The following is a 14,576-nucleotide window of genomic DNA, read 5'->3' as shown; positions in this document are numbered from 1 at the left end:
AGAGCAAAAAGCCCTCAGTTATATCAGTCTTAATGAACCGGAGAGGGAGGTTGCAACTAAAGGGATTGAAGCAGGATAATTAGGAAACTGAGGCAAGATCAATTAGGGAAATGGAGGCAGAACAATTAGGGAAACTGAGGCAGAACCAGTTTAGGAAAACTGAGTCAGGACAATTAAAGGAGAACTGTGGTGCAACAATCTGATGCAGTGTCTATAAAAATTTTCTCCCAGTTTTCTGTTTTCCTTCTGATCTTGGCTATATTTATTTATTCATAAAACTTTTTAATTTAATAAATTATTTTATACCTCATTCTGTGCTCTATTCTTTTTTAAAAGGGAAAACAGGTTTATTTCATGCAATTTAGAATTCACAGTAAGCTTATTGTTTTGTAAAGGGGGGTAAAAATACCCATATATTTTGTCATAAATTTGTTCTGGAAACAATGTGCAACTATCTTCCCTCTTTGAATAAAGATGTATCTTTAAAGCTCCACTTTTGCTTCTGAGTTCCACTGTAATAACTGTACTTTAAAGAGATTGAAATGAAGCCTTATTGCTAATTTGCTTGCTGGATATAAACTATCACAGATAAAACTTCAGGAAGGTGGTAGATTGCTCTCTATTCTTAAATTTATTATACATTTATTCATATTGTTCTCCTGCACATAAGTCTGATAAGTAGGATGTTCCATGCTCTTCAAATTGTCTTGTAATTTCTCTCACTAAATCTAGGTCGTATATCCATTTGAATCTTATCTTGGTAAATGGTGTACTATATTGTCCTATGCCCAGTTTCTGCCATACTACTTTCTAGTTTTCCCAACAATTTTTTAACCAAATAATGAATACTTATGTCAAAATCTTAAGTCTTTGTGATGACTGCGTATTTAAAATCAGTTGGAGTCAGGAATTCAGATTAAGGGAAAAATCTTCAATCTTTATTCTCAGTAGAGGTGAATAAGGATTGCGATAGCAATATGGGCAGACAGAAAGCCAGCTAACAGAGATGGATTGGAGATGAAGGGCCACCACGATAACAATGCGAGCAGCTGTGACAAGACGCCAGCCAGCAGTCTCTCCTTCCGCTTCCCTTTCCACTCTCTTGCCCCCACCCACCAAAAATGTCATTTCCTATACAACACATCAGGACTTGCACAAAGAGTGGGCGGGGGCCATTCTTTCTCCAACCATATATATTAATAGAGTATGGTCCAATTACTATTTAGCCTCATGTGCTTGGGACCTCAGTCCATCAACTCAAGTCTCAGCCCATTACAAGTCTTTACACTTGTCAAATAGAAGGTTGCTATTATTTATTTGTTGCTGTAAATTATGACTACTGTGAACCATTGATCTACATTTCTATTTCTTAGTACCAGATAATTTTGATAATTATTCCCTTATAATATCTTTCAAGATCAGGTATTGTTAAATCTCCTTCCTCTACAGTTTTTTTTTTTCATTAGTTTCTTTGATATTTTTGATTTTTTATTCTTCCAAATGAATTTTGTTAAATTTTTTTTTTTCTAATACAGTAAAATAACTTTTTAGTTGATTGGGATAACTTGAATATATAAATCAGTTGAAGTAAAATTGTCATTTTTATTATATTGACTCTATCTACTCATGAACAATTAATATTTCTCCACTTATTTAAACCCAATTTTATTTGTTTAAAAAAATTTTTTTAAAAATAATTTTGTTACTATAGTTCCCAGGTTTGTTTAGGCAGGTATATTCCCAGGTTTTTTTTTTTTTTTTTTTTTTTTTTTTTTTAATACTGTTTAGAATTATTTTAAATGAAGTACTTTTTACTATCTCTTCTTGCAGGACTTAGTTTGTAAAATATAGGAATGCTGATGATTTATGTGGATTTACTCTATATCCTGATATTTTGCTAAAATCATTAATTGTTTCAGTAAACTTTTTTCTTAGGTCTTTGAGATTTTCCATATATATTATCACATTGTCTGTAAGAAGAGAGTATTATTATCTCATTCCCTATTATGATTCTTTCTATTTTTTCTTCTCTTATTGCTATTGGTAATTTTTCCAATTCAGTATTGAATAATAATGGTGCAGTGGGCATCTTTGTTCAATATCTTATCTCACTGGGAGGCTTCTGGTTTATCCTCATTAAAAAATGCTTTTTTTATGGTTTTAGATGAATGCTTTTTATCAATTTAAGGAAAAATCCATTTATACCAACACTCTCAAGTATTTTGAAAATAAATTAGTGTTGTACTTCTTCAAAAGCTTTTTCTGCATCTATTGATATAATCATATAGTTTAAAAATTTTTAATTATTGATATAATCAATTATGATAATAGATTACCTTATGTTAAAACCTGAATTCCTGATATAAATCTCATTTGGTCATAATATATAATCTTGGTAATATATTGTTATAATGTTCTTATTATCTTTAGTTGATTCAGGAGGTGCAAACTTACCTCGACAAGCAGAAGTATTTCCAGATCGAGATCACTTTGGTCGCATATTCTATAATCAAGCAATTATGTCTTCTAAAAATATTTCACAGGTAATTTTAAATTTTTATTATGAGCTTAATGATTATAAAACAAACTTTTCAATTTGCAAAGAAAAAAAATTATATGTGAAACCTGAACTGTTAATATAGAATATATTTTTTAAAGTATGTATTAATTTAATAAGGTAGTAACAAAATTTCCCTGTATGTATACCTTTATGAAACTTTTGGGTTTTTTTGTGTATTTAAAAATATTTTACTAATTTTAAAAAATATCTCTGCTACTCACTAATTATTTCTTCCTGTTTCCCCTTACTAATGTTACTCCTCCATTGTAATAAATATAGTCAGGCAAAAAAAAAAAATTAATGTTTTTGCCATGAATGAAAATGAGTGCTTCATTCCACATTCATTTTCCATTATGTTTCTAATGAAAAATGACAGGCATGCTTCATCATCAACTAAAGTCTTTTAGAGTTATTTTCCTTTACATAACTCTTCTTTTTTATTTTAACTTCATTTCAAAACTGTTTTGTAGCCTACTTCTTATGGCCTGTTGTCATTTTCCCAGAGCCTATTTATACAGTCCTTTTGGTTCTCAATCTTTTTTGCAACTCATTTAAAGAAGGATTTTACTTTAGTCAGAAGCTAGAAGAGATGGCAGTGGAATCAGACAAATTTTATGTTTGTAAGAAAATAAGACATTTCAGGACACAAGATTGAGTATAATATATACTGGTATAGTAACATCAATAAAAACTTAACAACTATTGACATATTTATTTGATAGTTTACAGGTTTTTTTGGAATGTATTATTGGATGGTCAGCTAAAATCTATTGCCCTAACTAAATGGTATACTTTCCAGTTATTCTGATGTTGGATCTTAAGTAACTCATATTTTATGATACTTTCCCCCAGATACCCAGAGTTTTTTTATTTTATTTAGCTTCACATTATTCTTTTTTTGTTGTCTTTTCTTTGGGCTAAATTCAGTGGCTTTTTTCTCAGTGCTTATTCTACTTGACTAGTTTTCAGCTTGTAACGCTGCTCATCTCTCTTCTTCTTAGACTTCTTGACTTCTGTAACACTGCTTCTCTTTCTTGGTTCTCCTCTTTCCTGTCTGATGATTCCTTATTAACCTTCATTGTTGGATCATCCTTTAGCCTATTGAGGCATTCTTAAATTATCCTGTATCTTTTCTTCTCTCTCTGTATTCTGTTTTTTGGAAATCTTACCAGCTCTCACAGGTTCAGTTATCATCTCTATGTAGATGGCTCCCAAATCTCTAGCCCTATTCTTTTTTCTGAATGTCCATTTTAATAAATGAATGTGAGACATTTCCACCTGGATGCTCCTTAGACATCTGAAATCCAACATATTCAAAATAGAATTCATTATATTTCCTGGAAAATCCATCCTTCCTCCAAACTTACTTGTTTCTGATGATAGTCTCATTATCATTTTAGTCATTTAGATTTGCAACCTTAGAGTTTTCTTTGACTTTTCCTTTTTTCTTATTGTCCTATATTTAATCATTTGCTACATCTTATTGATTCTGCTTCCATAGCACTTTTCCCATCTGTTCCCTTCTTTGCACTTACTTATTTTTTTATCCAAGGCCCTTATTGCCTCTGATTTGGTTTATTGTAATAGCATCCTAATTGATTTCCTTTCTTCTGGTTTCATTTCTCCATTGAGAGCCATCATCTATATCAGCTGCTAAATTGGTATTATTGAATCACAGATCTGACTGTCAGCTCCCTACTCAGAAATCTTTGGTGATTTCCTTTTGCTTCTAGGATAAAATCCAGACTTCTCATTTAAAGACTGTCACTGTCTGACTTTTACCTATCTTTCTAGGTTTCTTTCTTTCTTTAAAAAAATTTTTATTACTATTTTGTTTTTTGTTTGTTTAAAAAACATTTATAGATTACCCTCACTCTGTGATATCTGTTCTAACAAAGTACAGCAGTTAAGCAAAACTAAGAATATAGTGACCTTATTTGAAAAAGGATAAAACATTTCACATACTCCCCTTTTACTATTGTTTTAATTTTTTTTTAAATTAGCAAATATTTCTCTTCTACCTACCCCTCTGCCCCACTGGAAAAAAAAGAGAATTTTAATATTATCTTCCTTATTTGGTCAAACTGGACTATTAGTTCTTCTCTAGATACTTTCCTACATACCACCTCTTGAATTTGGACTTTTACAAAGGTGATTTTTTTTCAGAGGGGGTGAAGGGCAGTGCCCTGTCTGATTGACTTTTATTCATTCAACTCCTTATTCCCCCAGTGTTAATGTATTCTTTCCCTCTTGAAATGACTATGTGTTAATTATTTTATACATATTTGGTATTTATTTCTTATACATGTTGTATTATTACTCTCTTGGAAAGTAAGCTTTTTGACAACAGGGACAGTTTAATGTTTGTATCTCTACATATATATCTATGTGTGTATATGCTAATACATACATCTCTGCTTTTATTTGAAAGTTTCTATTCAGGAGTATGCTATCATAGTTACATATACACACATATATAAAAATAATTATATATTTATTTGTTTGTGTACATAACCATATAAAGATCTGTATATTTATATATGTTCAGAATTAGTATTTCATTTAATAGTCCCTCATTTGGGCTTGAATAGTAGTTTTGCTGCCAGTAGAATGTATTGTCATATTAGGAAATATGTTGAAGAATGCTAATTGAATTTGGATTCTGGCTGAGAATGGTATATTTTGTATGAAAACATTAGGAAATTTTGACCCTCATGGTGCCTATTCCTTCCTTGCCCCACCCCAATTGCCTCATTTGTCATATTTGGGGAGTGGGGAGGGAAAAACATTTGCAACAGAAATGCTTTGGATGTAATGAGAACTGAACAAATGTTTATTTATTATATGTTTATTATTTTATATATTTATCTTATTAAATAAAATTAAATATTTAGTATATGTTATATTGTACATAATAAGTAAATGATAAATATTTATTGAATTGAATCAAATAAAATCTTGTAGAATTTTTTTCCCTTCTATATTTCTGGGCTACTATAAAACCTCATTTGTGATTTTGGCAAATATATGATTGATTTATAGGTAAATATGTGATTTAACTTAAATCTTTGTATGAATAGTTATTATCTTATAAATATATTCAGAATTTTTCCTTGAAATGTTTGTGAACAGAACTTGTTCCCATTCCTTTCTGGGAGTGTTTTTGGTATACATTTTTATTAAATTGTTTAGTTTTCATCAGTTACAAACCTCATTTGTGATTTTGGCAAATATATAATTTAATTTTCATCTTTGAATATATAACAGTTATTATCTTATAAATATATTCAGAATTTTTCCTTGAAATATTTGTGAACAGAGCTTGTTCCCATTCCTTTCTGGGAGTGTTTTTGGTATACATTTTTATTAAGTTGTTTAGTTTTCATCAGTTATAGAGTGATATTTTTGTTTTGTTTCTGGAGTGATAGGATATTTTTATTTTTTCGGTGTTAAAGCAGAAGAGATTACTTTGGCTACATAGATATAAACACTTCAGGATTATGGGGATTAGAGAAGAAAATGTGTCTGGAAGGATATTTAATGCAGCTTTAGCAATGTGGTTTAATATATATCCTGAAATATATATTCTAGTAATTTTTTCCATTTTTCATTTGTGTGACTTTTCTATCATATGTCAGATCTTACAGGTTTTTCCTTGAGAAAACATTTAGCTTTTTTTTTATTCTTTTTAATCTTTTTTCTCTTTGCCAGATTGTTCTGTTTTTCTTTCACTTTTGAAAACTTGACTGACATTTTTTTCTCTTTTCTCTTTTCCCCTCCTTTCAGGTGTCACTTAGCTATGCTATTTTGTACTTAATTCTTTTCATCTTTTTTCCCCCCTATAAATAATTCCCTCTTAACCCCTTACATCATTATTAAAGTTCTCAAATTTTCCTTCTTTTGGGTAGTGAAATGTTTTGAGCTGAACCTAGTGTTCTAGTTTGAAGAAAAGGTTGACAGTAATTCTACTGACCTTTATTTATTATTTTTTTTAAGTGAAATATCTTGACATCTACCAAGGTACATTTCAACACACAATTTTCTTTTGTACACATTAAAACAAATTGGAGAGGCACCATTACTTTCATTTATGATAATTTTTCTTATATGAGGGAGAAAAAAAGCTTCCTGTTGACTTCTGCTTAAAATAAGTAGTGATAACTTTTAAGTTTTTATATTTGGAATAATATCACCATTGAGATTTCCTTTTGTAGTCTTTCTTCAGAATATATTTGCATGCCTCTAAGGAAAAATAATGGTGTTTTTTTTGATAGCTGTGACATATTTCACCTACTATGGTTAAGTGGTTCATCAAATTATTAATTTCTACCTTATGCTTATCAGCAGTCAATCATTCATCTATTCTTTGTGCTATACTTAATGCCAACAAGAAATTTTATATAATAATAATTTGGTATTCATAATATGTCTTACTCAAAAGAACACAAAACATTTGCAGATCTTTTGTTCGTCTTCCCAATAAACCTATGTTACTACCATAACCTCTTCTACTAGTTTTAGTTTGCTTTTAATATAACTAGACTATTTGAGATATTCTTTTGAGGGCTGTTTATTTGCATGGAGGAAATAATGGGCAAAATAGACCATTTAAAACTATACCATTCTTTTTTTTTCCTGAGGCAATTGGGGTTAAGGGTCACCAGACAGAAAGTGTTAAATGTCTGAGACCATATTTGAATTCAGGTCCTCCTGACTTCAGGACTGGTACTCCATCCATTAAATCAATTAGCTGCCCTAATCATACCATTCTTTAAAAAAAAAATAACAATGAACATTTCCCACCAAACACTCAAATGAGATCTTTTTCAAAATACATTCCTTAAAAAACAGCTAGTTTGTTATACCTCTTACAAGATTTTAATTTTGATAACATGATACAAGCAATTACTGTTGACCAAAGGTTTGCTGTCTTCCTATGTTGATTTTACTTATATTTTGTTTATTATTATTTTGGCTCTTATTTTCTATTTTCTTAATAAATTCACTAAAGTTTTTCTATATTTCTTTGAAATCGTTATATTCATCTTTAACTTGTTAAAGCATTTTGCCCCAGAGAATTTCAAATTCATGGTTTCATTTAAATATTCCCCTTCTTTATTCTATCATTATCATAACAGGGGTCCTCAAACTTTTTAAATAGGGGGCCAGTTCACTATCCCTCAGACTGTTGGAGGGCCAGACTATAGTAAAAACAAAAACTTTGTTTTGTGGCCCTTTAAATAAAGAAACTTCGCAGCCCTGGGTGAGGGGGTTAAATATCCTCAGCTGCCGCATCTGGCCAAGGGCTATAGTTTGAGGACCCCTCTCACTGACATATCACAACTTTGGCTCTAGCCCAGGGTATCTCTTATGGGTTATGTGTAAATCACTGGCATTGCAGAGAATTCTACATTTAAGACCTCCCTTTCAACCTCCCACAATCTTTTATTTCTCTTTTATTGAACATGCATACTAAAATCTTACTTTTTTATTTAAATAAAAGCTTTTTATTTTTCAAAATACATGCAAAAATAGTTTTCAGCATTTATCCTTACAAAACCTTTTCTTCTAAAACCCCCTCCCTAGATAGCAAGTAATCCAATATAGGGTAAACATTTGTAATTCTGTTAACTATATCTCCATATTTGTCATGTTGCTCAAGAAAAAGCAGATCACAAGGGAAAAAAAATGAGAAAGGAAAAAAAAAGGCAAACAACCAACTAAAAAGGTGAAAATACTATGCTTTGATCCACATCCAATCTCCATAGTTTCTGCTTGATCTTTCCCTCACAAGTCTGTTGTAATTGCCTTGAATCACCTCGTAGTTGAAAAGAGCCAAGTCCATCACAGTTGATGTCACGTAATCTTGTTGCTGTGCACAATGTTCTCTTGGTTCCACTCACTTCACTTAGCATCAGCTCATGTAAATCTTTCCAGCTATAGCTCAACTTTTAGATAAATATGTATTTAATTTCTTATGAGAAAAAGCTCTAGCACGTATCCTAGATTATCTTTTCTTTAAATTATCCTGTTAAAATATTGGCACCTCAGAGTGACCAGTTTTTGTTTATGTCTACTTTGTATGCCTTAACACAGGCCAGATATTTAAGTCTCTTCACTAGCATCATATCCTCTTAAATAAGTAATGAAAATGTCCCCATATTAAAGTTGAGGTACAGAGACTAATTGATAGCCTGTTTTGGTTGTAGCAACAAATGTGGGAATATAATTGGGGGTCTTTAGAGCATCAGTTCTGATAACATCATTCTGCCTTTTGATTTACCCTACAGATTTACCCGACAGAATTATGATTCTGTAGTTTGTATTTTGTATGTGTTTGAATTCCAGATAGCAGTGGTAATGGGATCTTGTACGGCAGGAGGAGCTTATGTTCCTGCAATGGCTGATGAAAGTATCATTGTTGGCAAGCAGGGTACCATTTTCTTGGCAGGACCGCCCTTGGTAAGTGAATAGTTTTTGTAATCATCTGATTTATAACATTTCACATTTTTTGTTTTATAGGGAAAAACCACAGAATCTGGTAGATTGGAAATTGTTTTGAATTTCCATCAGTACTGTACATTTTAGGACCTTAAATTTTGTTGAATTGAATTGAAGATTTGGAAGTTTCATTTTTATTTTTAACAAATTTATTAGTAACATTTAATTTAAGGATGCAGGATTCCTGGTTTTTAGAATACACATAATATTTGGAGGCTTACATTTTCATCTGCTATCTCTATTTCCCCATCTGCAAATTGTTTTTCAGTGAGTAAAGGGAGCTGTTAAAGAAAAGGAATTCATTAACTCTTGGCTTTTATATGAAATAGAAACTTACTATCCAAAATGGGGGATATTTAATTATAGTTGAAACCTGATACTTAATTCATCTCATTGGACATAGGCCTGTAATAAGGTTTTTTTTTTTTTCTTAAGGTATTTATTTGAGACTGTATTACATGATGCTGTGGAAGTCAATATAGCTTAAATACATTAAAACAGATATTTCCTGTACTTACAGTTAACTCATTCTTAAGACTTAATGCAAAGTTTGATAGTGGTCTTTTATTTATCTTTTGAATCTCATTAGTTTGTTTTTTTGGGGGGTTTATTTAGTGTTCCAGAATCTTACCAATGTGGTGGTTTAGTTTAATTTGAGATGTAGTTGATTAAAGTAAAGTTGCTTGTCATTATGCTCACATTTATTTTTGTAAAGTGTGGGGCCCTTTTATGATATTAAGTCTGGAAAAATGGTGATCATACTATGATGATTGATTGTTTTGTGGTAGATTAAAGTACAGTCTAATAAAAGAGCATAAGGGGTAATTTGCAAGAAGATGCTTAAACTAAATAAAAGGGTCATACTGTCTACTTGTTTATTTGTATTGGATGTATTGTAGGATAGTTTGAGAGGAAAGTAGCAACCAAATTGTTTTGTTTTCAGAAAATGAATAAGTAATGATCCTTTATAAAGTATATTTCAGGCCAGCAGGTATATATGCAAAGGCTTATACTTAGAAACAAAATAAGTTTCTTCTTTAACTTTTGGCGATTTTTTAAAATGGAGGATAGGTTTTAAAAATTTGGCTGCTGAGGACAGATGAACACTTGTTGGAAATCTTATTGAAAGAAGAAGCATAGTGTGGTTTGTGCTCATCAACAACTAGCTAGATGACCTTATATGGAATGTCCTTAATCATTCCAGGATCCTATTTTCTAATCTCTAAAAATGACTGTGGTTAGATTTCAAGAATTCTTTAAGATGTAACATGCTGTAATGCTTTCAGTCAACAAGCATTTATTTAGTGCCTACTGTGTGTCAAGCATTGAGCTTGGGCTTGGAGATACCACATCAAAAGTAAAACAGTGCCTGTCCTTTAGTGCATTCTCTCTGGGGAAACCCCAAATGCACATATAAATATATACAAAATAAAGGCCAGGTTTCTTGGGAGCAGGCAATGTAGTAGTATGAAAGACTTAAGTCATCACTGCAAGAACACCTTGTTCTGACTTTGCTTTGTAATGGGCAGAGCATCTGTAGCTGACATATCTTCAGGGTGGACATGGATTGATTGCCTCTAGTGAAGTGGTTTGATCATTAAAAGTAGAATACTTGGGAACTGAAGGCTCTTGATGATTTAGAAAACTTGGGCTACATTTTTTTTTTTTGAATAACTTTTTATTGACAGAACCCATGCCAGGGTAATTTTTTACAACATTATCCCTTGCACTCACTTCTGTTCTGATTTTTCCCCTCCTTTCCTTCATCCCCTCCCCCAGATGGCAAGTAGTCCTTTATATATTAAATAGGTTACAGTATATCCTAGATACAATATATGTATGCAGAACCGAACAGTTCTCTTGTTGCACAGGGAGAATTGGATTCAGAAGGTAAAAATAACCCAGGAAGAAAAACAAAAATGCAAACAGTTTATATTTATTTCCCAGTGTTCTTTCTTTGGGTGTAGCTGCTTCTGTCCATCATTGATCAATTGAAACTGAGTTAGCTCTCTTTGTCAAACAAATCCACTTCCATTAGAATACATCCTCAAACAGTAACGTTGTTGAAGTATATAATGATCTCCTGGTTCTGCTCATTTCACTTAGCATCAGTTCATGTAAGTCTTGCCAGTCCTCTCTGTCTTCATCCTGCTGGTCATTTCTTACAGAACAATAATATTCCATAACATTCATATACCACAATTTACCCAGCCATTCTCCAATTGATGGGCATCCATCCAATTTCCAGTTTCTAGCCACTACAAGCAGGGCTGCTACAAACGTTTTGGCACATACAGGTCCCTTTCCCTTCTTTAGTATTTCTTTGGGATATAAGCCCAGAAGTAACACTGCTGGATCAAAGGGTATGAGCAGTTTGATAAGTTTTTGGGCTCATTATTCCAGATTGCTCTTCAGAATGGTTGGATTCGTTCACAACTCCACCAACAATGCATCAGTGTCCCAGTTTTCCCGCATCCCCTCCATCATCATTTTTTTTTATGAGAAAAAAATCATCATTTTTTCCTGTCACTTTAACCAATCTGACAGGTATGTAGTGATATCTCAGAGTTGTCTTAATTTGCATTTCTCTGATCAATAGTGATTTGGAACACCCTTTCACATGAGTGGAAATAGTTTCAATTTCCTCATCTGAAAATTGTCTGTTCATATCCTTTGACCATTTATCAATTGGAGAATGCCTTGATTTCTTATAAATTAAAGTCAATTCTCTATATATTTTGGAAGTGAGACCTTTATCAGAACCTTTACCTGTGAAGATATTTTCCCAGTTTTTTGCTTCCCTTCTAATCTTGTTTGCATTAGTTTTGTTTGTTCAAAAGCTTTTTAATTTGATGTAATCAAAATTTTCTATTTTGTAATCAATAATGGTCTCTAGTTCATCTTTGGGCACAAATTTCTTCCTCCTCCACAAGTCTGAGAGATGAATTATCCTATATTCCTCTAATTTATTTATAATCTTGTTCTTTATGCCTAAATCATGGACCCATTTTGATCTTATCTTGGTATATGGTGTTAAGCGAAGCTCCATGCCTAGTTTCTGCCGGACTAATTTCCAATTATCCCAGCAGTTTTTGTCAAATAATGAATTCTTATCCCAAAAGTTGTTTGGGTTTGTTAAACACTAGATTGCTATAGTTGACTATTTTGTCTTGTGAACCTAACCTATTCCACTGATCAACTAATCTATTTCTTGGGCTACATTTTTTTAAATGATGATTTTATTTTTATTTTTTAATTTTATCAAAGCTTTTTATTTACAAAACATATACATGAGTAATTTTTCAACATTGACTTTTGCAAAATTTTCTGTTCCAAATTTTTCCCTCTTTCCCTCCCTCCCCAGATGATAGGTAGTCCAATACATATTAAATATGTTAAAATATATGTTAAATGCAATATATGTATACATATTTATACAGTTATCTTGCTGCACAAGAAAAATTGGATCGAGAAGGAAAAAAAAACAACCTGAGAAAGGAAACAAAATGCAAACAAACATCAACAGAAAGAGTGAGAATGCTATGTTGTGGTTCACACTCAGTTCCTACAGTTCTCTCTCTGGGTGTAGATGGCTCTCTTAATCATTGAACAATTGAAAGTGGTTTGAATTATCTCATTATTGAAGAGAGCCACATCCATCAGACTTGATCATCATATAATCTTCTTGTTGCTGTGTATAATGATCTCCTGGTTCTGCTTATTTCACTTAGCACCAGTTCATGTAAATCTCTCCAGGCCTTTCTGAAATCATCCTATTGGTTGTTTCTTATAGAACAATAATAATCCATAGCATTTATATACCATAATTTATTCAGCCATTCTCCAATTAATGGCTATCCATTTAATTTCCAGTTTCTAGCCACTACAAAAAGAGCTGTTGGGCTACATTTTTATAGCTTGGAGTAAGAAGTAAAAAGTATTGGATGGAGAGTCAGGCTTGAAATCAAGGAAGACCTGGATTCAAGTTCTGTGATGTTCAGCGAGTCATTTAACTGTTCAGAACCCCTAACAGCTCTTGAGATTTATAAACTGTAGAGTATTTTCCAGTCTGTATTGGATTGAGAAGTTGACTCACTGAAAATAATGTTAGGCTAAGAGAACAATTGGTGAAATATTATCTGAGGGCCTTGTAGGGAATCTTGGTGGCAAATGAAAGAGAGAAAATTTTAAAAATAAACTCAGAAGCTATTCTTGTTTTTGTAGTGTTATGGCCATCCTTGTTATGGTCTGGTCTGGCCAAAAAATCTGAGACTAAGCCATTCACTAAGGCCAGAAAAATTGAATTAAAAGCATCTTTAAAATACAAGGTTGATCATTTTTAATTCCTCTAATTGGTTTCCATTTACAAAGGGAATAATCTGCATTAGAACTAGGAAATTTCTAGGTTAAATCTAGACAACATTTTAGTACACTAAAATAATCCTACTAATAGGGTAATAAAAAAGAATTTGGTTGCCTTAGCATGATACTTCTCTGGTTTTCATAAATTAATAGATTTGCCTTTAGCAATTTGTTTGAGGAAAACTATTTTGAAGTGAGAGCTCTTTAAGGTCTAACATAGAGATAGTCCTACTTGAGTATTTTATATTGGTAGGAGATAAATTTGAGAAATTTAAAGAATTTTCCTTGTTTCTTTATTTTGAATTTTCTGAGGTTTGTGGGGAAGAAAATCAGTTTGTCCCTGCAATTGTATAAGAGTTCATTTGTTATAATTTTATATAGCCTATCACCACTGAAAAGTTGCAAAAATTGATAGTGTGAGATTGTAGAGGAATCATCATCTGCTTGTTCTGTTACTTTAAAAGGAAGGGTAGGGGCAGCTAGATGTCACAGCTGGGATAGAGCACTTCAGAGTCAGGAAGACCTGAGTTAAAATCCGGCCTCAGACACTTAACACTTCCTAGCTATCTGACCGTAGGCAAGTCACTTAACTCCAGTTGCCCCCACAAAAAATAAATAAATAAAAGAAAATAAAAGAAAAAAAGAAAAGAAAGGGTAACTTAACATTTGAATTTTTCACTAATTTTTTTTTTATCAGTTGTCAATTTAACAGTCAATAAATGGACATTGTAAAGATGTCAAGAATAGGGAAGAAATTGGTATAAGGAATTGAGCTTCTATTACAGGTTTTTTTTTTTTAAAGATATGCATTAAACTTTATAAAGTAGTCATAAAATTGTTCCACTTATGTCCCATTTTGTGCTTTTTTTCTTAATTGCATTTTCAAAATATCTCTCACTAGCCTGAACTTTTCATTTAATAGGATAAGTTGTTTTGATTTTTTTTTTCGATTTTAGCTTTCTACCACTTAGCACACAGCAATCTAGAGCATTTTCAATTGATGCTTTTTGGTAGAAAAATTCAGCTTAATTAGATCCCCCCCAAATAAAAAAAACTACCCCAACAACTTAATATTACAGTGTATCTGATTGTGTTTATTCTTTTTTTTTTTTTTTTTTTTTGCTGCTTTAAAAAATCACACAACTGTTTAAAT

The 14,576-nt window shown here is 31.8% G+C and overlaps 1 protein-coding gene across 1 annotated transcript in view; it reads left to right on the top strand.

Annotated features, from left to right (window-relative positions):
• MCCC2 (methylcrotonyl-CoA carboxylase subunit 2) overlaps positions 1-14,576 on the top strand; it is an 89,754-nt gene that overhangs the window by 32,899 nt on the left and 42,279 nt on the right. Inside the window, exons 6-7 of the mRNA XM_051992513.1 lie at positions 2,431-2,543; positions 8,909-9,022. Coding sequence (XP_051848473.1) covers positions 2,431-2,543; positions 8,909-9,022 — 227 coding nt within the window. The remainder of the gene's footprint in view (positions 1-2,430; positions 2,544-8,908; positions 9,023-14,576) is intronic.

Source organism: Antechinus flavipes, chromosome 1 (genome assembly GCF_016432865.1).
Source record: "Antechinus flavipes isolate AdamAnt ecotype Samford, QLD, Australia chromosome 1, AdamAnt_v2, whole genome shotgun sequence".
NCBI classification, from domain to species: Eukaryota; Metazoa; Chordata; class Mammalia; order Dasyuromorphia; family Dasyuridae; genus Antechinus; species Antechinus flavipes.
The sequence above is the reverse complement of the archived record's forward strand: the minus strand, read 5'-3'. Positions and strand labels throughout refer to the sequence as shown.